General features: G+C 33.8%; 3 protein-coding genes across 12 annotated transcripts; 2 read left to right on the forward strand and 1 right to left on the reverse strand.

Moving 5' to 3' along the window:
- Nucleotides 1–3,345: 3,345 nt before the first annotated feature.
- On the forward strand, nucleotides 3,346–9,698 carry LOC101260411 (cell number regulator 6). Its single transcript, XM_004235114.5, has 5 exons — nucleotides 3,346–3,643; nucleotides 3,744–3,864; nucleotides 7,076–7,190; nucleotides 8,393–8,661; nucleotides 9,102–9,698. Exons 2-5 carry the CDS (start codon nucleotides 3,757–3,759, stop codon nucleotides 9,327–9,329), a joined length of 720 nt encoding a protein of 239 aa, XP_004235162.1. The 5' UTR covers nucleotides 3,346–3,643; nucleotides 3,744–3,756; the 3' UTR covers nucleotides 9,330–9,698.
- Nucleotides 9,699–13,201: 3,503 nt separating this feature from the next.
- Nucleotides 13,202–18,750, forward strand: LOC101260705 (uncharacterized). Of its 10 annotated transcripts, none has more exons than XR_011220031.1 (8): nucleotides 13,202–13,374; nucleotides 13,458–13,602; nucleotides 14,556–14,657; nucleotides 16,136–16,248; nucleotides 17,349–17,623; nucleotides 17,762–17,812; nucleotides 17,975–18,089; nucleotides 18,215–18,750. XR_011220031.1 is itself a non-coding variant. In XM_010319858.4 (8 exons), the coding sequence occupies exons 1-7, from the start codon at nucleotides 13,264–13,266 to the stop codon at nucleotides 18,077–18,079; spliced, it is 942 nt and encodes a 313-aa protein (XP_010318160.1). In that variant the 5' UTR covers nucleotides 13,210–13,263; the 3' UTR covers nucleotides 18,080–18,089; nucleotides 18,164–18,750. The 10 variants fall into 10 exon arrangements, 8 of the variants coding, with proteins under 8 accessions (XP_010318160.1, XP_069151204.1, XP_069151202.1 ...); XM_010319858.4 differs by having other exon boundaries at nucleotides 13,210–13,374; nucleotides 17,722–17,812; nucleotides 18,164–18,750; XM_069295103.1 differs by having other exon boundaries at nucleotides 13,210–13,374; nucleotides 17,722–17,812; nucleotides 18,215–18,430.
- A 2,022-nt stretch (nucleotides 18,751–20,772) lies between these two features.
- LOC101261003 (uncharacterized) lies at nucleotides 20,773–23,765 on the reverse strand. Its single transcript, XM_004235116.5, has 2 exons — nucleotides 23,576–23,765; nucleotides 20,773–21,226 (listed from the first exon to the last, which is right to left on the reverse strand). The coding sequence occupies exons 1-2, from the start codon at nucleotides 23,623–23,625 to the stop codon at nucleotides 20,989–20,991; spliced, it is 288 nt and encodes a 95-aa protein (XP_004235164.1). The 5' UTR covers nucleotides 23,626–23,765; the 3' UTR covers nucleotides 20,773–20,988.
- Between the last annotated feature and the right edge of the window lie 2,171 nt (nucleotides 23,766–25,936).

The following is a 25,936-nucleotide window of genomic DNA, read 5'->3' on the forward strand; positions in this document are numbered from 1 at the left end:
GCCCGTGCCACCCCCAATACTCATCCCATGTTAACCCGTGGCAAAGTCGGTATCTTTAAACCCAAAACCTTTCAGACTACCATACTACCAAATACACCCCTTCCCGATAGTGAACCAACAACCTACTCTGTTGCCTCAAAAAATGCTTATTGGCGTCATGCTATGGATGACGAGTTTAAGGCTTTGACTGATCAGAAAACTTGGGTTCTTGTACCTAAGCCCCATGGGCGGCACCCAGTGGGTTGTAAATGGGTGTACAAAATTAAACACAATGCAGATGGCAGTATTTCCAGGTACAAGACTCGTTTGGTTGCTAAAGGCTACAATCAGGAGTATGGGCGTGATTACTCCGAGACATTCAGTCCTGTTATTCGGCAGGAAACCATTCGCCTGGTACTGTCACTCGCCGTGCGCAACAATTGGCTCATCAATTAGTTGGATGTTTCCAATGCTTTTCTTCATGGCATGCTTTATGAAACTATCTACATGACGCAATCACCGGGCTATGTTGATCCCCGCTTCCCTCAACATGTTTGCAAACTCCAGAAGTCTCTGTATGGGCTCAAGAAAGCCCCCCGTGCTTGGTACACACGTCTGAAAACGTTCCTCCAGGGACTCGGCTTCACGTGTTGCGTACACGACACGAGTCTGTTTACTCGATATTCAGCACACGGTACAGTCATTCTTCTTGTCTATGTAGATGATATCATTATTACAGGCTCTACTGCAACTCTCATTCAGGATGTCACTCGAGCTATGCATACTACCTTCAAAATGAAGGACCTTGGCCCATTACATTATTTTCTGGGAATGGAGGTTTCTCGGACAGGCAGCGGCTTGTTTCTTCATCAGTCAAAATATGCTCGAGATCTGTTGCAGAAAGCTGGACTGAAAGAATGCACCAGTCAACCAACACCGATGGCAGTCTCTTCGTCTACGAATGGAGCCGACACCCCCTTTGCCGATATCACCCACTTACGCAGCCTCATTGGGGCTCTACAGTATCTGGCCATTACCCGTCATGACATCCAGTTTGCTGTCAACCGAGTTGCTCAGCGCATGCATCAACCAAGTGAACATGATTACCATTGTCTAAAACGCATTCTCAGGTACATTTTTGGCACTCTTGGTCGTGGTTTACTCATTCGGCCCGGGGACTTGGAGCTTCGGGGGTTCTCAGATTCAGATTGGGCGAATGATAAAAATGACAGAAAATCTACATCGGGGTTTCTTGTTTTTTTGGGGCCGAACCTGATCTCCTGGTATACAAAAAAACAACCCAAGGTCTCTCGGTCCTCGACTGAAGCTGAATACCGCGCCCTTGCTCTTCTCGCTGCTGAGACCATGTTGGTCACATATATTCTTCGCGAACTCCGCGCCACTCACACTGTTCCTGCTCTCTATTGTGACAACAAATCAACCATCTGTGTGGCCAAGAATTCCGTCCTGCACACCAGAATGAAGCATGTTGATGCCGATTGTCTCTTTGTTTGCGATGAAGTTCAGGCCGGCACCATGACTGTGCAGTATGTACCCACTGAAGAACAACCGGCTGATATTCTCACCAAGCCTCTCCCGAGCCGACAGCACGATTACCTCAGTTCCAAGCTTCCGTTCGCTTCCGCTCAGCTCAGCTTGAGGGGGGATAATAATAGATAGTATTAAATAAATAGTATTAAATAATATTAGTATTTACTGTGTACTAATCCTAGTCCTATTAGGATTAGTACTCCTTAAACCTAGTCCTATTAGGATTAGTACTCCTTCCTGTATCTCCTATATATATCTCCCATGTATTCCATTATTAGGTTAACACTTCAATACAATCAATATTCCTTCACAAACTATCAAGAATATGGTTGAGGACGATTATGTTTCAAACGTCATTCTCCTGCCTAATGTCGATAGCAAAACAATGGCCAAAATAATTGAATACTGGAAGAAACACTCGGAGGAAGACGTCTCCAAAGACCTATTGATAGAGTTTGACAAGGCTTTTGTGAAGGTACACCACTCGATTTTGCATGCTCTGATCTTAGCTGCAAATTTTCTTAACGATAAGGAGATATTGTATATGATGTGTCAAGAAGTTGCCGATAGGATTGAAGGGAAAACACCAGAAGAAGTACGTAAAGAATTTGATATCAAGAATGAAATACTCCCGAGAAAGAAGAGGAGATCCGTAAAGAGAATGTTTGGGCTTTTGAATGATTTTTTTTTATAACATTACTGTTATTTTTTTTAGAATTAAAACGGTCTAGTTAGTTATACATTATCTTATTTTATTTTATGTAATTTTATATTTTGTTGTTCATTTTTATAGAATTGTTCTTTTACTTTGATTGATTTATAAATCATGTTGAAAAAAAAAGCTATTTACACAAACATCTTAGTGAGTGAAAATAGAGTCTGCTAAAATTTTACCTAACCATTAAACTAAGGGAAAATTACGCGATTAAACAAATGCATATTACTTAATTATTCATCATAGTTATACTTTGTTATAATTACTACTCGTAACTAATACTATACATTAATTATGTGGGTTGACTTTAAATTTGTATTATTAGTCATGTTTGTATATGTATAATTCACCTTATTTGCATAATTTACATATAATAATTATTTATTTGATTTGTATTTGTAAAGGATTGTTTGTATTTGTATATGACGATGATTTTCTTTGATTTTCAGTTTTGTCATAATACACGTTGCACATTCAATTCTTTTTGTGTATAATTTCTTAAAGTTTGTATAAACGTGTAGTTTTAAGATTTGTATAATATATTTTGTACAATTATTAATAGTTCATATATTTATGTTTGTATCAATTCGTTATTTTGAGTTTTAGTATATTTGTATAATCCTAGACTTTATATTATTTAATTATATAAAAACACGTGAATTATACTAACAAGATGTGAATTATATAAAGTATTGTTCTCTCGTTCGCCTCTTTCCTCCCTCTCCTAATCTCGCTAGCCTCTCTCCTCTCTTTCCAAATCTCTCTCGCTAGAATGTACAAATACATATGTATATAATATATAATTATCTAATCGATATATATACATATATAATTTTATACGTGATCGATTATGATCGTCCACGTCATTAATTAAATTATTTTTAAAAAAAAAGTTTAAATATGTCATCGAACTTTAAAAAAGTTCATCTATATCATTCGTTAAAAATTTAATTTATCTATATTATTCCAATTAACAACAAATGATATGATTATACCTTTTTTCAAATAAAAATAATATAGATGAGTCAAATTTTTAACGGAAAATATAAATAAATATTTTCTCACAAATAAAGTGGCAAAAAGAAAGTAGAAAGAACTCCGGAGTGTGACACAACTTATAAAAGTACAAGCTGTGGCAGTAACTAATTGGCTAAAAATATGAATAAACACGCAAAAGAGTCGGCGTTTCTGCCGTACCAAGCAAAATAGGAGGAGTCCCCAAAAGGAGCGATTTTCGCGTTGTAATAAACGCCGGAAGATCTACAACAAGATAAAGTAATCCCGCCCCTACCGAATCTCAGCCATTCTCTCTTAATACTTAGCAGTTACGCTTTTACCTCATCTGACTCACTCTCTCGACGGCACGAAGAATCTGCCTCACTCTGCGATTGATACAAGGTATGATTTGAATCTTCATTTTTAAGATAAGTTCTCTTTTGACTTCATTTTGATTGCTGAAATTTGATTATTCTTTTTTTTGTGGTTGGCGGTGGTGTAGTTTTGCAGATCAGATGGCAGAAGGAGGAAATGCGTCAAGGTATGTGAAATTGACGAAAGATCAAGCGCCTCGCGAGGACATTAAGCCAGGGGAGCTAAATCAGCCTATTGATGTCCCTCAGGTTTTGTTCTCTCTATCATCTGTTTTGAATTTTATCGAAATCCTATTGTCGGTTGATGTAGAATTTTGATCTATTTTTGAGTCGTGTTATATAGTCATACATTTCGGACTTAGCTACTGTGTCCGGTGTAGCTAATTGAGTTAGATTGAAGTGATCAACACTCAGGTATTTTTGGTGATTGATCTGGTAGCATGATCCTCTGGTTGCATTTTGAGTCTTTGGTAAACATTGATTTGTAAATTTTTTTCTAATTAGCTAGCTTGCTCACTCTTGAACTGATCCACCTGACAGTCTAATGCAGCCCACAGGCAGAAGTATTTGATAAACCTGCGCATCAAGGTTGGAGCATATAGGTTCACACAAAGTGTTCTTGCTGCGAACTTTGCTTGTATTTTTATCCTACTTTATCTGATATGACCAGATCTGCAGTTTAACATTAGGCTCATTATAGATGATGAAGAATTTCTTTGCGGAGGTTTAGAATTATTTATAGGCATCAAAAGTTTTGGAATCATCTATAATAACTTTAATAGAGCTACATTTCTATTTAATTGTGGTATTTAGACAAATTCAATTGTAAGACCTAGAACAACAACATCAAACCCAATGCAATCCCACAAAGTAGGGTAGGGTAGGGTAGAATATAGGCATATCTTACCACTATTTTAGAAGACACAGAACAAACACTTCAATTAGTAGTGTTAGTGTCATTTTCCCAATGTATCAAATTGTGTGCTTAGAAAGATCAAACCAACTTACAACTTTGATAGGACTTGGTGTCAACAGGACCAGGATTTTGTACATATGTTGCTCCATTATGTAGCCCAAATTGAGTAATGTGGAAGCTTGTCAAAATATTTTTAAGAGACTTCTTTAAAAAATTTGATACTTTACATATAGTCATATTAAAGAAAAATAATAATTTTATTAGGCACTTAAATCTTTAAAAACCATGAAAACTTGATAAAAATTGGATGGGTTGGGTTATGATCCATTTTGACTCGAGCAAATTTGGGTTGGGTTGGGGTCTGTAACCTGTATGTTGCAGTAGGGCTTGAACACACGACCTCATATACTGTTTGTAAGCCCCTAACTAACAGACTAAACCTTCAATTTGTTTCAAGAGGGGTCAATTTCTGTATTTGTATTTATAAAAATAGAATTTAACCACTATATACAACATAATTTTCCGACAAAGGGGTGTCGCTTAACACCCCTTGGACCAAGGTAGGTTCACCACTGGTCGTGACCCATTTTGACCCGTCCGATTGCCACCCCTAGTTGTCCTTAAAAAAGAGAGTTTTGTTGGATACTCCTAATACTTGGTTGACCATTTAAGATATTCCAAATATCTTATCGTGTATCACATTCCAGCCATCCTTTCTGTTCATGTGCTTTAGTTGTATCAGAACAGAATTCAAACTACAGATCAGTGTTGTAGAAAGCTACTTCTTCGGTGTTTGAAGTGCTTCATAGATGAAGTCATTCAAGCGAGGAAGTGATGCGAAGTGAAGACTTATTGCTTCATAAATGTATGAGCTTCAAATAACAACATGTCATGTAGATCTCGACGAGAAGCATTTGGTTCTTGAATCTAGGAGTTGGATTAATATGAAAAAAAGGCAGTCTAGTGTATAAAGCATCCCATGTTAGTAGGGTCCGAGAAAGGGCAATGTATCAATTTGTTTGTCTTACTTTCCTTTTTAGTCCGTTTGAGAAAATGTCTTTCTTTTTTTGACAACTCTTTAAAAAATTTTAATTTTTCACATGAAATGTATGTTTAAGACCACGAGATTAATGACATTTTGGTATATTGTATATTTCTTTAGTTTAATACCACAAGATTCAGAAGTCCTCTTTACTTTGTTACTCTCTGTGTCAAGTCAAAACCGGACAAACAGATTGAAATAAAGGGAGTATGTTATTTCAGTTTGATCATTATAGTACTGAATTAATATATATGGTTGGTACTTTTTAATGTTGTGAATTTTGCTATTTACTCCTCGCTTTTCACTTAAGTACCAAGGACCTTGTCACTCTTTTGTGCCTTGTGCCTTTAGCACTGCTATATGTTTTGACTTAGTTGCTATTGTATCTTCAAGCAAACTTTTTTATGGAGTAAGGTACAAAAGAGTGACAAGGAGGTACTAAAAAGGTACAAAAGGGAGCATCGGGTTTATCTTAATAGTTAGAGCATCATAGCTTCCAAAAATCTATAAGAATGCTGTGTTGTCCAGCGTAGTGTGTCTACACCATGAATACAGGGTTTGTAGATATCTATACTTCTCAAAAGAAGAATGTCGCATCATTTCCTCATATTATTTGCTCTTCCTTCTCCAATTATATGGTCCATATGTGATATGATTCATAATGGATAATATTCAAAGTTTGCTGCTTTCCTTCTCAATCCTGGATAATATTCAAAGTTTGCTGCTTTCCTTCTCAATCCTTTCTCAGTGCCAGTAAGTCATATCTTGGGCATCATATAAGGAAACTCCAAAAAATATTCAAGAGGAAAAACCAAATCTGCCAATTGAATTTGCAATGAAGGAGGAGATAGTTGCTGGTTTCCGATGAATCTCCACGTAAAAAAAGTACCTAGCGCCAAGTGAGTAAGCTCATCTTGATGCTTCTTGGGTTAGACAAGCCCTCTCCTGCTAACCGCCAAAGCAAGCTGCTTTGGGTGCCTTTGTTTTCCATAGTATGTTCCTAGGACAGCTGGTCTCCCAGCTCCTTGATTTGCAGCTGAGAGTAGTAGTTTTTTTATACTGAATAGCATCCATTTGCTGGCTAAAACAAAACTGAGAATTCCTCTTGTTAAGATCAGGAGAGATGCACTGCGAGTAATTCGATTTCATACAGTTTTTAATTATTTTAACCCCTTTGTAAGTTGTAATTCAATTTCATGCATATATTCGTAAGTTGTGTCAGATTATATTGTGTAATATGCATCATGAACAGGAGGATGCTTGCTGCTAAGCTATAGACAGCTATTCTGCGTAAGGGAGCATTCAGACAAATTTCTTTGTAGTTTTGCGAATATCTTGCAAATCGGCTGGGTTAGCTGATTTTAGTGAAATATTGGCAGACTTTATTGGCTGCCTTTACAAACTTCTCCATAAGATAATTAGTGTTACTTGTACTGTTGTTTCATCCTCCTTTATCTTGCTTTCTATTGCTAATGTCATGTCTCATCCGCTTGATTGGGCAGTTAACTGGTCGGAAGTGCAATGAGTGTGGACAACCTTTGCCTGAGAGTTTTGAGCCTCCTGCAGACGAGCCTTGGACAACTGGGATTTTTGGATGTGCAGAGGACAAAGATAGCTGTAAGTTCTTTTTTTTTGTACTTAGCATTGCCCTATAAATAATTGGCTGTCTTCTCCAGTGCTGATTATTATATAGTTGTTGCACTATTCCTGAGGCTTGAAATGGCTTTGTGACAGATAATGAATGGTATCTGAAAAACTGTCATTATGTGATACAACTTTGGAAGTGTTAATCTTTTTGATCTTTTAATTTATCTGCAATACGTATTTGCATCAATTCGCTTTTTAGTGTTTATAGTGCATTTTTTTAAGTTGGAGTTATTTCTTTTTGTAAGCAACACTGCAACAATTAATACTTTTCTGCTACAGAAAACTGTGGAAACTCAGGATTCACAATATCTATAAACAACTAGTATTGTTTGCCTTGATTCATCATCTGTAGCTTCATTACACTTTCATGTCATGTTTTTATTTTGTTAACTAAAACAAAGGTTGTTATTTAAGTCGGTGGCTATGTTCTAGTGGTCAATTGTGTGGTGGGTCAAAAGGCAGCCCGGTGCAAAAAGCATCCTACGTTGATGGATCATGGATGACCAACCTAGCATAAACAAAAAATATTTCTTTATAGTGGATAAGAGTTATTACCTCGTACTTGTGCTGGTGGGAGCTAGCAGGTACACAGTGGAATGATCAAGGAGCGTGAAAGCGGACTCAGCCAACACCATTATTAGGGAAAAAAGAAATATAGAGGTTGTCTTTCTGAGACTTAAATCTCCAGATCCTATTAGGTTTTTGGCTGACCAAGTGTGGTTAGTTTGTCTGTCTGTCTTGTAAGTGGCTGGCGTTTTCGCTCGACGACAGTATGTGTGCATTGATCTTGATGACCAACATGGTTTTTGTTAGCACATTAAACTGGTCTTAAAGATGAACTCTAGGGCTAAAGCTGCTAATTGTTTATCTTTTGATTAATTCATCTGAAATAGATTTGAAACTATACAAGCTGGATGACCTTACTCTTTGTAGTAAAGTGAAATTAATCTTCAAGTAGTGGTTGGATACCCTTTTAATCTGCAAAAAAATCTGTTTTCTGTTAAGCTAGTGATGTGGTCGTTTACTATTTTGTTGGGCTTGATTTCTGGCATTCCTAGCATCTCTCAATAAATATTTGCTTCATATTCTTGATTATGATCTATGAGGCATGCATTTTGCGTCAGTTTATGTGTCATGCTTCTTCTAACACTAATTGTTGATTACCTGTATAGGCTGGAGAGGACTTTTCTGTCCATGTGTCTTATTTGGGCAGAATGTTGAGCGCCTAAGAGACGATGATACTCCTTGGTCTACTCCTTGCGTTTGTCATGCCATTTTCGTTGAGGGTGGAATTGCTGTTGCAGCTGCAACAGCAGCATTTCATGGTATTGATCCAAGGACGTCATTCCTCATCTGTGAAGGTTTATTATTTAGTTGGTGGATGTGTGGCATATACACTGGTCTGGTTCGTCAGTCACTGCAGAAGAAGTATCATCTCAAGGTAGTCATTTTTTCCTGTATCATATGCATACCTGGCTTCAATTTCAGGACTCTTGTCCTTGATTAATTTGATCGACAGTTATTTATATAACACCATAACAAAAAAAGAACCTCTTCTAGCCAAATTTCATGTTGATAACTTTTGTAGGTGGCTCTGGACCAATTTTTTATTATTATTATTGGCGTTGGACTTGTACCGTCTCAACTCTCAAAACGAACTGCAATTTTTTGTGGTGTTCTAAAATGAACTTTTAAAGTATTTTATTGATTAATGTGTTTCGAGTGAGAAAATGAAATCTGGCTCCTCATCAATTCTTCCTGAGTTCACAGCTAGGCCACGACACAGATTTCGTATCTACAGCTGATATTGCAAATATGCAGAGTAACAAGCTTTTGTGTCAGATTGTACCTCGTGTTATATGCTAATTTTTTATTATGCAGAATTCGCCCTGCGATCCCTGCATGGTGCATTGCTGCCTGCACTGGTGTGCCTTGTGCCAGGAGCACCGGGAGATGAAGAGTCGTCTGTCAGATAATGTTGCCATGCAAATGACAATAGTTAACCCTCCACCTGTTCAGGAGATGAGTGCTGCTGCCGACAACCGAGAATCCGGACCATCCTCTGCAAATGGGGTCAATCAAACTAACCTCGAGATGCAAGCTCTATAAGGTTGTTTATCGTTGCTGTCAACTTGGTAAATCAAATATAGTTAAAACAAGGTGTATTCTGCTACTGGAAGAGTCAGATTTGGAGCTATGTTTGTACAGATGAAAGTGGATGAAAGAAAAATTGTCTTTTTTCAAGTGGTATGGTTCATCATGCGTATAAAATTTTGTGGCGCAATGTGGTGTTTCGTTTTCAGGAAAGAAGTGAGTGGATGGGCTTTTTAGACGCACAAACTAGGCTATTATAATTTTTTTTTTGTTATCTGCTGAAAATGCTCTTGACGTTAAAGTTCTGATAGTACATTATGTCATAGGTATCACCAAATCAATTTTCTTTTGTTATTTATATATAAGCACATTCTTATGTTGTTATCTCTTTTTCCTTATTATTGTCACTGTCCCCAGCCTCTTGATCCCCAAATGAAAATACATGCAAAATGTAACTATTTAGAGATTTTACTCAGGGGTTAAGTTCCATGCGTGCCGAAGAAACACAAAAGTTGTGAAACACTTCATAAAATATGAGGCCGACCTCTTTTTCCGAATAAAAGTAATAAGATCTTGTATAGCTCGCGTATTCTAATAATATTTACTCCTACTGTTTCTATTTATTTGTCCATATTTTCTTTTATATCTATCTCTATTTTCTTGTTCATTTTAACAAATCAAGAAAGGATAACAATTTTTTTCCTAATATGTCCTTATTTAATTCTAGAAAATTTTTAGTACTATTAAGTTGTAATGCATACTTTTTGAGACCAGAAAATATGTTTATTATATTTGGAGAATTACATAATCTTTTAAGTTAAGGTTAAAATTATAATTACCCTATGATAATAATTGATATCTTGATGTGTCTGTCATTTCTAAAATGAACAACCAAATAGAAACAGAAGGAGTATTTTCTTATTTTAGGAGTGCTACATTTTACTTTATTTCATGGAGAATATTTTTCATGAAAAATATTTTTCCAAAAATCAGTTGGATTTTTATCTATTTTTTTTATGTTTGATAATTGAGAAAAAGAGATTATTTTAAGAGTACTCATATGAAATCATAAAAAAAAAAAAACTATAAGAGGGGAGAGGGAGGGAGGGATGGGGAGTGGGCTGGTTAAAGGTGTTGGGATTTGGGGGTTTTGACCGGTTGAGAAGACGCATAGAATATTACTTGTAGAACTTGATTTTTTTATTTTCGTTTAAGAAGTTCTTTTCCTTATTTTTGAAAAATGTGCTACAGAAAAGAAATTGTCTGAGAAATTTTCCATGAAATTTTTTTTGCCAAAGCATTGATATGTAGTAGTATATTCACTTTAGGGTAGAATAATTTATATAATTTGTCTCCTAAATAATACATACAATTATAAAGAAAGAATGTCCAAGAAAGTTCTAGTGAGTCCAAATATATTTGGACAGGGAAACAACTCCTTGTCCATCGAGGATTCTAATTACGATCAACCTCTTATAAATAAACGTTCATAAATCTTTACATTAGGCTATCAATATACCTAACATCATTATACAATATTGTCTTCAACATGAACATTTCGAGTAATAGGTTTAATTTGGTGATCCCACCACAAAGTTCATGTATAAAATGTAGTGATTCTAACAACTACAGACGTTACAATTTATATAACGATGATTGTTATTCGTGTAATATCGAACTCATTTTTTGCAGAAGAAGATATGGTGGGTTTTGTTAGAGAGCAAAAGCCAAAGCGAAGAAGCAGCATCGCAAAACTAATTCACTCTATTGAGTGTTTCCAGTTTTTGAAGCTCTTAGTCCCTAGCAAGTAGCAACTCCCACAATTGCTATAGTTTTTTTTTTTTTTTTTAATAATAATAATTATTTTAATGTAGGTAAGCGTAGTCATTAATGGAGATCCGGCTCCTCTCCATTTCTCTTCGCTCCATTTTCTTTAAGTTCCTATTTGAATTAATGACACATGTCATAGGTTAAAATAAAATGGTTAAGATTTAATTTTTCAAAGTAAACCTCTAACCATGATTTAGTTAATAAATATATTATATTTCAAGTATCAAAATTATTATAATCTCACAATCTTATCACAGTAATATCAGTACATACGGTAGGTTAATTATAGTTTCATACTTCTTTGCTAAGATTGTGAGATTATAATAATTTTGATACTTGATATATAATATATTTATTAACTAAATCATGGTTAGAGATTTACTTTGAAAAATTAAATCTTAACCATTTATTTTAATCTATGACATGTGTCATTAATTCAAATAGGAACTTGAGAAAAATGGAATGAAGAGAAACTTGAGAAAAATGGAATGAAGAGAAATGGAGAGGAGTCGGATCGATCATTAATTAACTAATATTGTATAAATTTGGGCATATTTTATTTGTTTTACAACTGTTACTATTTATGATCCTAATTGCGTTAAGTAACTACTTCAAAAATCACAATAATAATATATATGGTATAATTCAACTAGTGAATTTGAGAGGGGTGATGTGTATACATTTTTTAGTAAAATTGTAGAATATGACAGTAACAGAATTACTAATAATATTGCTCTGATAAGAGAAATTAAATAACGCTTGACAACATAACCTAGTAACAGTCTAGGGTTATTATATCCTCGATAAGTATTAATTAAGTGGATTTAATTATGTCTAGTTCTCCTGTCTTTCTCCCATTCAATATTGAATCAATTCTTAGCTGTAATTTATCATCAGAATTAGTTGTTGTTGAGAGGATTAATTAGGTTTAACAGTTAAGGTGGATACAAATTATGAGCGGTCTACATATATATGGTTAAATAATTTCAATTATATATGTAGTTACTCGCATTATAAGTAGTACTCAATATATACTTTGTCGTTTTTCTATAAGAGAAAGGATTTTGAAACAATTCACTTATTTCGTACAATGATCGATCCTTAATCAAAAACCTCCTGATAAAGAGAATTTAAATGGCAGCAATACTATTTCAAATCAATCTTATTTGACTAAATAGAATATAATAATTTCAATATAAAACCAAATATTATATTTTATCCTCCTTCGATTATATTTTCATTTGAACGAGCCATAAAATGATCAGTTCAATCCACTAAAAGCATCAGGCTCGCTCCTTATTATTATATCTAATATTTTCTTAAAAAAAGTCTCAACTCTCATGTTTTCCTTGTAACATAGTCTTGTAGTCTAGTCCTATAATACTTGGTTTAAAACTTCATTGAACGTTATATTAGTTTTTAACTCTAACTAAAATAATTTTTTTTTTTAAAAGTAACAAAAATGTACATTACAAAGAGTTATTAAAGTTTTTATTGATATTAAATAATTATCATTAGCTCAAATATTGCTATAGATTTTAACGACATTTCAATATATCTGACTCCGATTCGGTACATCATTAAAATAGTGGATATGTAATTATTTGAAGTATAGAGTAGATTAGTAAACATGGTATGCATTTATGTCCAATTAGATAGTTTTTCTAAATTTCATTGGAATATATATATATATATATATATATATATATCACCACTAATTAAGAATTTTCTACAATATATTAAGAAAGATACACCTAGATACATGTATGAAAGACGAGCGAGATAGGAAGGGAGATGTTACATACACACGAATCATACACATTAGATACATTTATTTGTACGTATACGATATAATTACATGTAAGTCCACTTTGACACAATGTATATAAAATAAAGCATAAATAATTTTAACTTTAAAGATCTCGAGATACATGCATCTGAACGTACCTGGAGTGTCGGACACATGAAAATCTAATAAGTTTTCCAATGGGCCTACAACCCTCAATCGTAACCCAACCCATATGAAGTAGCGGGCTGGGAATAATGAAAATCGGGTCATGAAGAGCCCAAAAGAGAAGAAGAAAGAAAACATGAGCAAAACCAGAAGAGAAGAAAGAAAATGGCGGCAATAGTGTGTTATGGTCCTCTAATCGATCTCTCTAAAGCAGCAGCTCACATCGACGAGTACGTTCAACTCCTCGTTTTTGTTCACAATATCACCCCAATTCAGGTACTCTCTCTTTCTCTCTGTATTTAATGGCTTAATTAGATACTTTCAGTTCAGCATATATATATATATATATAATTTTGCAGTACAAGCTATGGGGAAAAGGTGGAGCAGAGGTCATAAGGACCGACATACAGGTGGCTGACGATACTCGTCCTTTTTTTCCTGTTACAATATGGAACAAGCAATTGGCATCCACATTGGTTGCTGGAGATATCATTTTGCTTCAAAGTAAACTTTTTTTTGGGGGGAATTGAAATATTTATCGACGGTTATGTTATTTTTTTTCGTTTATCATGAGCTGTGAAATGTTATAGTTTTAAAATATTTCAATGCAGTATATTTATAGTTTAATTCTAAAATTGTGAGAATGCCTTATGTGGGATGCATATTCTATAACTCAACATATGAACATCAAACAGGAACACAGATGGCATTTAAATTCAGAAACTAAATCATAAGATCTTATAAGTGTGAACGAGCAATATGCAGGTTTTCTTTACTAATACTCCCTTTGTCCCGATTTATATGGCAGAGTTGAATTTCGAGATTCAAACTTCTAATTTTGACCGTGACTTCAGACATACAAACCTTAAGTTTTTTTGAAATAAAATTTGTATATTTGTTAACTATGTAAAAAGAGTACTATACATAACAATGATTAACAGTTTAAAATATTTAGGAGATTATTAAACTATTCCAGTCAAAGAAAAACTTGATTTACCCTCGAAATTCCAATTGTGCCACATAAATTGGGACAAAGCATATATGACTGGTGACTTTGAAATTATTGAACTTTCTTGTTGTCTTCTCTTTTCATTTGTCTATTTCTTGTTGATGTTCCAAGACCCCATGGAAAATAACAAGTTTCAGTTTGAGTTTATATGTAAATAGCTTCTCAAACATAATATGCAGCATATAATTTGTTTGTGGTGTAATAGTGCTCACTGATCAGTCATTGATTCAAAAGACTTATTAAATTCATTATCTCATATAGCTGTCTCATCCTCCCTGCGTCTCACTTCTATGGAATCTGTTATGCTTGTGTTGTTGATCAGGTTAACCTATTAATCAGCATTGTTAAAAACTCTTGAATATGTAAATTTGTGTGTTCTAAACTTTAGTTTTCAAATAATGATGTTGCTCCAATCTTCAGATAATGCATATAGCTTTTTCAATTTCAGATGTTAAGATTACAAGAGTTAGTGGACTAATTGAGGCTAGAACTGTACATTGTTCAACTTTGCAATGTATAGTCCATTCATACAAGTCAATTGCTTCTAAAGGTACTCTCTTCTCTCTTTCTCTCTCTCTCTCTCTCTACAACTCATAAGTTTCTTCGATACATTATCTTTGGTAGATATGATCAAGCTTTGGAGTATCAGGAATACATGACTGGATCAATTGTTGTAAAGGGTGACTAGAATTGAAAAAGAAGTCCGTAATGTCTGCCTAGCATTTACTAATTTCCAGGGGACAAAGCCCAAGAAGACTGCATGTTTAGATGCCAAATATGTATAATCTTCTCTGGATAATTGGGTGATGTGACTAAATTAACCTTCAGGAGGCTAGTATATTCAGTTACAAACTGATGAAACAAACATAAATCGACACCAGTTTCTCCTAAGATATCTTTCAGTTTGAACACCATTTCTATCTTAATGATATAATACTTGATATTGAAAATCTTTGTTTGCCCTCTCTCTTCCTTTCTTGCAGATGATAAAGAAGTGCACTTTTTTCCTTTTTCCGTTAAACCTCTTTGGAATCCATTTACAATGTGATATGCCAATGAACTTTTGTTGCTTGCATGTTAGAGTGCAGTTGACCAACATGCTAATTATTAATTACATTAAAACCTTTTTTCCTTTATTCTTTCTCTTTTGCTGTACCTTGATGTGATGTGCATGTAAATTGTAAACTTGTTAAAAATGATAACAATGCTCATAAGTGCCCAATTCTTATTAGACTGAGAATAGCATAACCTCAAGGTGTTGGGTTCAGTTACTCAGAGAATGGATCCGTCCTTGTCTAATCAGCAGTTCTAGAAAAGGGAGTTTTCTGGAAACAAAGGTTGAAATTTAACAAGAAAAATCCATAATAAAACATGCTTTCAGCCATAAAAAATACTCAATAAAGAAATTTATTTCTCTAATCAGCTACTTTTAACCTCTTGCAAACTTCTCATCAACCGTAAATGTGTAATCTTGGGAAATCACACCCTCAATCTGGAGACTGTAGTAACAGGAAGCTTATCTATTAGCTAATGTTATCTTTCTTACGAACATGAAATGAAAAAACTTATATGCAGCTTTATCATTAGCCTTTCTCCAAATAGATTAATCTAAAGTTTTATATAGTTCAACCAAATAATTGTTGAGTGCGAATCAGACTCCTCTTGTAGTAAGGTTGCCGCCGATTGCTATACTTCTAGGGAGGTTTGAAAAATTAGTCTTCGACTCCCATGTGGCACCACCAAAACATGTAGGACAGCAAATTTGATTTATCCATGTTTCACTTGTCATGAGAGGCTGAAATAAATTAATTTCTGCTCTGATGATACTTACGTACTTAAAAACTTCATATTTTGTCTCAATTTGAGTTCTTCACTAGCATAAATAAGCGAAATATAAGAATGGGATCAAAAAGATCTCATAAGGTTTATACTTTTTGTTTAGTGTTTTTTTCAATATCTGTAGTTCGGCTGAAATTAGACCAGTCTGCTCCTGACCTTGGCTAAGATATTGACTTAACGTCTTTGCAGGTGTGAATAATCTGTTGCACAGCTGTCGAATTGGTGCGGCATCAAAGGATAAGCTTCAGAAAATTGTTACATTGCTGCAGCAGGGAGCTGGTGTTGAATTGAAAAACCATCAAGTATATATCCTCTTTCTCTTGGAACTGCTGTTGTAAGTTTGAAATTGCATAGACGTGAGTAGAGACTAGGAGTCCATTGATCAAGCACTCTTTTCTCCTTCTCAAATTTCTTACTTCCCCATGCCCAATTACATGGCTGAGATGTAGGAGGTTTCAATTCTTCTCTTAATTAGTTTCCACAGTTGATGAAGTCCAAATTTTGATGTATTTATGTTGCAAAATGATTTATTTGTAGACTTCTTGTCCTCAGTTATGTATTTCAAGCTGCGTTATCAGATCAAACCCCACCCCACTTAGCTCAAGCCGAAGAGTTATAGTTCTTAAGATTTGGATATCCTAGTGCACTGTTGCACCTGCTAGGAACAGTTTTGCACCAACTTATAAGTGTCTTTCGTTCTTATTTAATTAATGAATTGTTTTCTGATACTATAGAAAACAAAAAAATTTGACAAGCAGATTTAGTTAATGAATTAAACTTTATGTGAATACTTGGACCTCCGCTCTAGTTTACTGGAACTAAATGGATCTCCCCTATAGTTTGAGAATCATCTTAAAACTCCTCTAGTAGAAACTTCCATGCCTTTACTGTGACCACTAAAAGCAATGATTTGATAAAAAAGTTTTTTAAATTTGTTGCTCCTATTTTACCCTCAATCATTATTGTATTTTCCTAAGAAATAATAGAAATTTCAGTTTTGATAATTTTCTTTACAAAGTTCAAGTTTAGGGTTTGAGTTTAATATTTAAGACCTTGCTGGGTTATTTCTGTAGAAGATGCAATACGATAATTTGTCCCAGTTGTGCTGAAATTAAAACCACCAACTTTTACCGGTAAAGAGGATATGTTATTTGTCAAAATAAGGTCTCAGTACTCTATCATTGTTTGATGGAAGAAAGCTATGGCTTTTATTGCTTATTACTGATTTTCAAAAATAGTATTTCAAGATTGATTGGTATCCATGTGATAGTGAAAAGAGCATACCCGTGTCTTACTTCACATCTGTTGTCAAATGACTCCAGTTAAAAGGGTATTTGTCAATTGACTTACTTTATGACATATAATAATGAATGTTGGCCTCACGGATTTGCAATGAAAGCAGGTATCTATTAATTGGAAAGTGCATGAAGAGACGAAATCTCAGGATTGCATCTCTCTTAAATATTTATCTGATCTTCCTGATTCCTGCAAGGCAACCATATATGCATCTGTTGGTGAATTATTTCTGCCAATTACCTGGAGACATCTTCCTGAATCTGATGTTGAAAGCATGTTCATTAGCAAGAGGCTGTATGTACACTCAGATTGCAATGTGGCTGATGATCTGATTACTGCTGGCTGCCATTTATGCGGTACTCCTTTGAGTGATGAATCTAGGTAAGAGGAAAAGCAGAACCAGTCCTCTTTCCATATGTATATTGCTATAATATGTCTATTAACATTTAGTAACTGCGAAATCATTGTGGTTTCAACAGTTCAGACAGTATTAAAAATGCCTCATTACTCTATTGTCAGGAGAGCTCCAATCACCTTCATGCAGTGAGCATGATATATCGACCTTTCATGGTAATAGTTTTTCTTCCAACTGGTAACATTCTTTTTCTTGTAAATTAGCTCCAGAAAACTCCGTCACCGTTACTACTTATATTGCATTTTTCATTCCAAGCCATGGGATTTGGCACCTGACATTTTTACGTCTATGTTGGTACTATATCTTCACAACTCTAGTTGACACTAGTATCAAGATATTTTCCGAACTCATTGACATTGCGATCACTCAACTATAATGATGGGCGTGTGAGATATTTACTTTCAGAGCAGAAATTATCTTAAGTTCCATAAGGTGCACCTAACCGATTATTTGTTAGTTTATCGTTGTTTATCTGGAAACTTTTTGATACTATTTCAATTTTGCAGCTATATGTGTGGGATGATTCAATGTATGTTCCACTTCTTGTTAAAAACCAGGCAGCTGAAGTGTTGTTTGGAAACATCAGAGCAGAAGAAGTGTTCTCTTGTTACCAAAGGTTGAAGGATGGAACCAATCATGCTTCAAATTTGGTCTGCCGAAGGAAGGGCACGGCAGAAAGTACAGTAATTAAACATAGTGTTGGTGGGGAAGGTGTTTCATTCACCGACACATCACGCACCAATGAGGGTAAGGAATTGAAAGAAAAAAATAAATTTGATGCAAGACCAAATTTCTATTTGATTTGGTTGATTTTGTTGAAGTTGCTACTGCAACAGGAGGATAACAGTCCTTTGAAATTTAAAGTTACTATTAATGCAACAAGAGATTGTGAATGTGGGAGGTACGAGATGATCTCTTTTTCTCTGCCATCCTTTTTATCTGATGTCAATCAAGTATAGGAGTTCTTTTTATCTATAAATGTTTCAAATATCAATGTTCTCTGAATAATTCATGTGTTTTTCATAAACTTATCATTTTTTGTTCTGGACTCCTTGAGTAAAGAATATACCATCTTGAATAATATTCCTACAAATGCTTCTGCATAGTTCGTTTTGTCTAAAGGATACTTCTTCTATAGACGAAATTGATTTTAAGCAATGTGTTCTCCAGGGGAGGAACGGTTGGGTTGAGCTGGGCGGTTTCGTTTCTGTTGTATTTGGGGCATCTCCAATCCTACCTTCTATTTTACTTTCCAAATATAGAGTTCTCTATTTTCTTCAGAAAATCTTCAATCCAATTTTCTATTTTACTCTCTACAGAGGAAATTTTTTAAAGGAATTGTTTTTCTCTTCAATATTATTATTTCGATTTCATTCTTATTTTCTTATTTCATAATATAAATTCCTTATTTCTTTTCCTAATGATTATGTTATATAATTTTCATGCGATATAACATTTTACTTTTTCAATTTTTTTTATTTAATATAAAATGATGTTTTATTCTAAATTTTTAAATAACATAAATTTCAAGAGAATATGATATAATATAAAATTTATGGACAAATTCTAATAAGATTGAAATAAAATTACATAAGCACTCAATTTTTGAAATTATTACGTTGCTTCTATAAATGTTCTATTAATGCATACAAAGTTCAAAATGAGCATTATCGTCATTAAAAAAAATTTCTATGTATAGCTAAAAATTGTTCAAATCGAAGATTTTCATCTACCACCATTTCCGTCATTGAAGTTAGAACCTCTACGATATCTTGAGTTGGTGCATTAAAAATCATATTTATCATCAATTATCATATTGTGCAGTATAATACATGTAGTTACAATTCATGTAGCACTTCATTTCCTAAAAAATGTGACGATCCTATAATAAATGCAAAACTTGATCATAAAACTCTGAATGCACGTTCAACATCTTTTCGGCATGATTCTTGCTTCATTAATTCCGAATTAATTATTATGTTATGTATTGTATTTTATCTTGTATTTAAATTATAATGTTATGCATTGTATTATTATGTTGTATTTAAATTATCATATTATGTATTTTATTTTTTAATTAAAATTTTCATATTATCATTTTAATTGTATTTATTATTTATAGTGAAAATTAATAATAAAATTAAGTTATATCATTGATGAAAATTTAAAAAAAAATATTATTAATTCGGGATGAAAGTACTATATATTAAATAATATATTTTTTATAATATTATATTACATTTTAAAAAAGTATGAATATTAAATATTTAATTAATGACATTAGATGTAAAATAATTTGTTAATTATAAAGTAATAGAAATAATAATAAAATAGTCAAAAAGTAAAATAGAGAGTGTGAATAGTAGTTTCACCTTTCTATATTTGAAGAATAGAGAGTGATAAAAAGATGGGTTAGAATATACATTCTTAATTTTACTCTCCAAATATAAAGAATGTAGCGTAAAATAGAAGTGAATTGGAGATGGTCTCAGGTGCTATGTTTTACCCAAGCAAGACCCGCATCATGTAAAAGAAAAATATCATTGTGATGTAGTACACTACTATGGTTACTTCACCTCACTACAACAAAAATGACCATTAGTGACATTTAATTCTTAATTGCCGCTAAATATGTATTTTTAGAACAAAAATGACCATTAGTGACATTTATTTCTTAATTGCCGCTAAATATGTATTTTTAGAACAAAAATGACCATTAGTGACATTTATTTCTTAATTGCCGCTAAAAATAAGCGGCAATTGTCAATCTTTGTATATGTCCTTAAAGTCTTTAGTGACATTGATTCTAATGACATTTAACTAATGCCGGTACAGGCTTTAGCAATCTTTATTAGTGTCAGTATTTAATGCCTCCAAAAGTAGTTTTTGTTGTAGTGCCTATTCTCCGTCAGAAGTATTTTAGTCCCGTCAACTACATATATGCTAATAGAAGAAAAAAAAAACTATTTGTTGCGTGATATGAGTTTGCGATAGGCTCAGATAAAGTGACAAATTCAGTGAGGATTTATATAGCCGGTGACTCTATTTATTTGGGATTAAGGCGAAGTTATTGGAGTTATTTTGGACTTATCTACATGGTTTACTAATAGAAAGCTTTTTAGAAGCAGAAAAAAGATAGTTCTGACTTCTGAAGCCACATCACAAGTGCAATCACCCCACACATTATTTGCCTTCTTTTCTGCTCATGATAATATCCAAGTTACAAGCCAAGTAAAGCAGAAACTGAAGGCCAACAGTACTCAAAATGCTACATGAAGTCATGAACCTCAGCTATTAGTTGAAGACAAAATCCAGAGCGACCTGAATGCCATCAATGTTCAGTTGCTGCATCAGTCAAGGTATCAACAGCTACAGATCCTTGTGCTTCTTCCAAAAGCTTCATTTGCCGTTCTGCATGCTCCCTTTCACAAGCACTGATACCCATAATTATGTCTAGCATCGTACCAGTTGTGCCAAAGAATACAAGGGGTGCCAAAGATTTCCGTTTAATACCCACTGGAATCGCAAGCAGGGCACCAGCTACAGAGAAAACCCATGTCCCCAGAGCACTGCAGTAATTTAAATATCAGAAGCTTCGAACTAGAAATAAATAAAGACATGCTAATGACCCATATACAAGCAATCATGATTATACCAAGTTCATTAGAACAAAGTATAGCACGAATTCTATTTCTCTCACGACAGATACAAACATCACATTCACAATTTGCAGTATCCCGTGAATTGCCTGATTGCCAGGAGATAAGCTCAAAGCATTAGTAGAGGAAAAACATTCGTTTTCAGAACCCACAATAAGATAACTATTTCAATCTTTCCTACCATCTGCAAGTTTAAGCTTTAATACCCATCTCAAGAAAAAAAAAAGACAAATGTATTAGAAGCATGAATTTCAACTTCTCCGCATAATAGATACATAAAGACATTCATGAACATTAAATTTTCCATTGTTGATTTTGGGAATGCCATGACAGAGGAACTTAATTCTGCATGATACGAATGAGAAATTACGTGACGTCACAGCTGCAGTGCTCATGGAGATCAAATATATTCCAATTTGTTACCCTTTTTATTCAAAAAATTTACCTAGGAGAAAAAATCATCACACAAGCTCCTAAGGCCTGAAAGATCTTAGATATGTTCTGGACTAGAGAATTTCTAGTACTTATGTTATATCTTTTTTGTAAAATGTTATCAAAAAAAATGTTGGCATGAGATTAGTTTAAACGAAAAATATTGTCACTGAGTTTTCATAAAGCCAACCCAAATTGTTTAGAATTGAGGGATAGTTGTTGCTATTAGTTCAGGGCTTAAGAATACTTAAAAATGAGAAAGGTAGAAGAACGTGACTGTTGTAGCTTGAAGTAGTCTGAAGACTCAAGACGAAATAGAAACACTGAATTCAATCAAAGAAGAAATACTTCAAATGACAATATGAAAGTGAGTCATTTTATACAGTGTGAACAGAAGCTCATGAAAGTTTATTAGCAAAGAACATACACCAGATAGAAAAGAAAAGATGTACACAATTTAAAAATAGAAAAAACCAAATAGCAATTTTTGAAGACTATGAATATAATCAATGCCAATATTCGACCAAATGAGGTGTGGATAAATATCATCCATCATACTGGTTTCTCATAACTTTCCTATTCACATTTCACTTGTACGATACTGCTATCATATGTGGTACATGGCATGATGACCCTAACAGGAACTAGAAAGGCAATGAAAGGGGTGTGGCACTACATATCATACTGACACCATTATTCTCGCCCTTGCCTTCAACATTGTTCCAATCTTCATATTGAACAAAAACATTTATAGTTGGTACTTGGTACTACCTCCACTCTATCAAACATGACCTGCTTTCACTCGCACAGTTACTAAGAGTAAATTGTTTGCCTAAAACAAGTGAACTTCAAAGGTTCGCAGTATCAAAAAGTGAAGAGTCACATGAAAATACTTTAGTTTATATTTGTTTACCGTTGGAAAACAAAAATTCCACACAAGGAAATAGATCAAATCTTTTTGACAGACAAACAAGGGAAAAGGGATACAAGGGAATAACTCAATGCCTCTGTAATACTATATCACCCCCAAAGTAAGCAAGATTCCAGTCCGTTAATTCTAAAAGGTCAGAAAACAAGACACTACCTTTGAGACACCCTCAAAATTTCCCATACAGGATGATTCTGTCCACTAAGGTTTGAACCACTTAAAAAAAGTTGCTTAATTATTTTGCTTTTACTGGTATTTCAATACTAGACTTGGAAATCTTAGAAGCTCGGTTGATTGTCTACCTGCACGCCAGGGTTTGTAATCTCTCCCCCATTTCCCCTTTCAAAGCAGAAGAAGAAAAAAGTCCTCGACTTCATATCAACTTCATTGAAAGGTATTGCAATTTTGGCTTAACGGGTCGTTTGGTACACGGGATACGGTGAAACCTATACCATCAACCAAATGCACTACTAATTTTATCCCAGATTTAACTATGGGATATCCCACTTTACCCAATCCAACTTGGGATTATTTAATACCAACTCCGAGGTGGGATAATCCCAGAATAATTTAGTCTGCGTACCAAAAATTAAATGTTCAATATTTACTTATCGTTTAGATTCTCAAGTAAACTTTTGAGATGATAAAGATTGAAAATCGAGTGATGAAATTGTAACCCATTTTCCCCTGATTTGACATCCTCAACATGAAAGAAAAAAAAATTGGCATCCACATAATTTTGATCAATTGTTTGAAAGGAGAACCTAAAATTCGTTTTCTAATTTCTTAACATGCGAAAAAATATTGTGCCCTATAGTATCAGAAAATTTGAGATAAAAAGAATGTCTACTTTGTCACAAATAAAGGGTTAAGTAAAGATGATGTTAAAGGAAACAAACTTGGAGACTGAGCACTCTGCCAGTTGTTTAACTTCCTCTTGAGCAGCCATTTTTTCTCTGCTACCATAAAAATTGAACCTCTACAGTGACGATCTCCTCTTTGAACCTGTTTGACATTCATAGGTTAGGACCCGCCCCCGATGAATACCGACTCATTTGGTGCACAATGGGCCGATTTGTAAAAGAACCCATTTTACGGAAATTACAGCCCAATTCATTCTAGCAATTCCACAAACATAAACATATGATATCTTAACTAAATTAAAGTTTTATTACGTTCAAATTTATTTTTTTTAATCTTGTATATTTCTTTGATTATGTGACTATAGACAATAAAATTTGCGTCGAGAAAAACAATTAAGAACGGAAAATTATAGCAACAATCGTTTTATTATTTCAAGTGCGAGTGTTACAATCTCTATAATTCCTCTGAATTCGCCTTTTCAAATATAAATTCAAGGGCTTTAAAACTTGTTCTTGAATCTATGATGAACTTGAACTTGAACTTTATCTTTTATTTGAATTCAAGGGCTTCGAGCTTGTTATTGAATTCGGTGGTCTTGATCTTGATCGTTCTTGAACTTGAATGCTTGAATTCGTAAACTTGTAGCTTTGTAGAGAATTAAATGGCGCTTGTACCACGTAGTTTCTCTAGCTTCTTGTTTAGAATTTTCTGTCCCTTTTCTGAATTATGAGGACCCCTATTTATAGTTTTAGAATAGAGGAGTTGCGATTGGAATAGGATTGCGTTCAGCCAATCAGATTTAAGTGACATGACATATGTGCTTTATGGAGCGGACTTGTCATCTTTGACACATGTCATGATTCTATTGGTTTTCTTATTTGACTTGGCATGTCACATCATCTGCACACGTGGCGCCAATATGGGCTCTAGAATGAGATAAGATTGGGTTTAACAAATTGGGTTCATCCAATGTAGCCCAAATCAATTAATTTAGACTTCAATTAAATCTGTATTTATTGGACTTAAATATTTAAGTCAATTATATGATATCCACAATATTTATTTGGATTAATATATTTATGAATTCAATATAATCCAAATCATTTTATAAATTTATATTTAATAAATTTCAAATGATTACAAATGCCCCCTGCTTCAAGTTTTGTCGAGATATTTTATCTTTTAAAGACTAGGCTTGAAGCATTAACCGGTTACTAAATTCACCTTAGTTAAAAATGAATTATAATTGAATTAACAATTGTAATCCTACTCAATTTCATATTCCTATATATGGTTTATTGCCCAAACCAAAAAGAAATCATAATTCAATTGGGAATTGTAATCCTACTCAATTTCATATTCATATATATGTTTTATTGTCCAAGCCAAAAAAAAATTTGTAATTAAACTAGGAGAAGGATTTTATCCCACCACATGACATCTATAAATAGATACATTGTCTCCACAATTTTATCTTCAATTACAGATTGTGAGCCTACACGAAAAGGGCATATACTGAATGTAATTTTCCTCTTTTTTTATTTATTTTCGTCACTTTTTTTTACAGCTTGACATGACTGTCGTAGAAAATTCATATCTCATTGTAGAAAGATTGAAATCATGAACTGTTTGATTTTTCAGAAATTAGACTTTTCGATCTCTAACATATCCAAAATTCAAAATTTAATACCTTCAGAATCTTTCTAGATGATTTTTTGAAGTTAGCTTTAGATTCTGTCATGCTAAAAATTCGTCACTTTTTTACAGCCTGACATGTTCGTCGTAGAAAATTCATATCTCATTGTAGAAAAATCAAAATCATGAACCCGTTAATTTTTCAGAAACTAGACTTTTCGATATCTAACATATCCAAAATTCAAAATTTAATACCTTCAGAATCTTTCTAGATGATTTTTTTGAAGTTAGGTCTAGATTCTGCCATGCTAAAAAGTTTCAGATTTGAGTGACTTAATAAAAATCTCGTGTCTTGACGTAGGAACAGCGAAATTACAATCCACTTGGTGATTCCGAATCTAATAAAGGTCTACAACACATCCAAGATTCAAGATTTAATACCTTTAGGGTCTCAAACATCTTGACCGGTAACAATCTCTCCTTCACTTTTATATATATATTTTTTTTGTAGATCAGCAAAATAAATTTTATACTTTATGGAGGCTACATATTGGAAGGATTTATCACATAAAAATGTGCTTAGCGTCCATGCCTTAACAGAATAAATAAATAATACTCTCAAGGTGTTCCATGGCCCCGAATGCTTAACCAACTTGATGCTTTACTAGAATACCGTGTAATGCTCCCGCCTTGAAAGTAACCTCAAGGTTTTACAAGGTCCCGAATGCTTAACCAACTTGAAGCTTTTACTAGAATACCGT

This window comes from Solanum lycopersicum, chromosome 3, assembly GCF_036512215.1.
Source record: "Solanum lycopersicum chromosome 3, SLM_r2.1".
NCBI classification, from domain to species: Eukaryota; Viridiplantae; Streptophyta; class Magnoliopsida; order Solanales; family Solanaceae; genus Solanum; species Solanum lycopersicum.

Excerpts from the sequence above, each read along its gene's own strand:
- LOC101260411 (XM_004235114.5), top strand. The coding sequence starts at position 3,757 with ATGGCAGAAGGAGGAAATGCGTCAAGGTATGTGAAATTGACGAAAGAT. Across the intron at positions 3,865-7,075 it reads AGCCTATTGATGTCCCTCAG|TTAACTGGTCGGAAGTGCAA; the intron begins GTTTTGTTCTCT and ends TTGATTGGGCAG. Across the intron at positions 8,662-9,101 it reads AGAAGAAGTATCATCTCAAG|AATTCGCCCTGCGATCCCTG; the intron begins GTAGTCATTTTT and ends TTTATTATGCAG.
- LOC101260705 (XM_010319856.4), top strand. The coding sequence starts at position 13,264 with ATGGCGGCAATAGTGTGTTATGGTCCTCTAATCGATCTCTCTAAAGCA. Across the intron at positions 13,375-13,457 it reads ACAATATCACCCCAATTCAG|TACAAGCTATGGGGAAAAGG; the intron begins GTACTCTCTCTT and ends ATAATTTTGCAG. Across the intron at positions 13,603-14,555 it reads AGATATCATTTTGCTTCAAA|ATGTTAAGATTACAAGAGTT; the intron begins GTAAACTTTTTT and ends TTTCAATTTCAG.
- LOC101261003 (XM_004235116.5), bottom strand. The coding sequence starts at position 23,625 with ATGGCTGCTCAAGAGGAAGTTAAACAACTGGCAGAGTGCTCAGTCTCC. Across the intron at positions 21,227-23,575 it reads GCAGAGTGCTCAGTCTCCAA|TGCTCTGGGGACATGGGTTT; the intron begins GTTTGTTTCCTT and ends AAATTACTGCAG.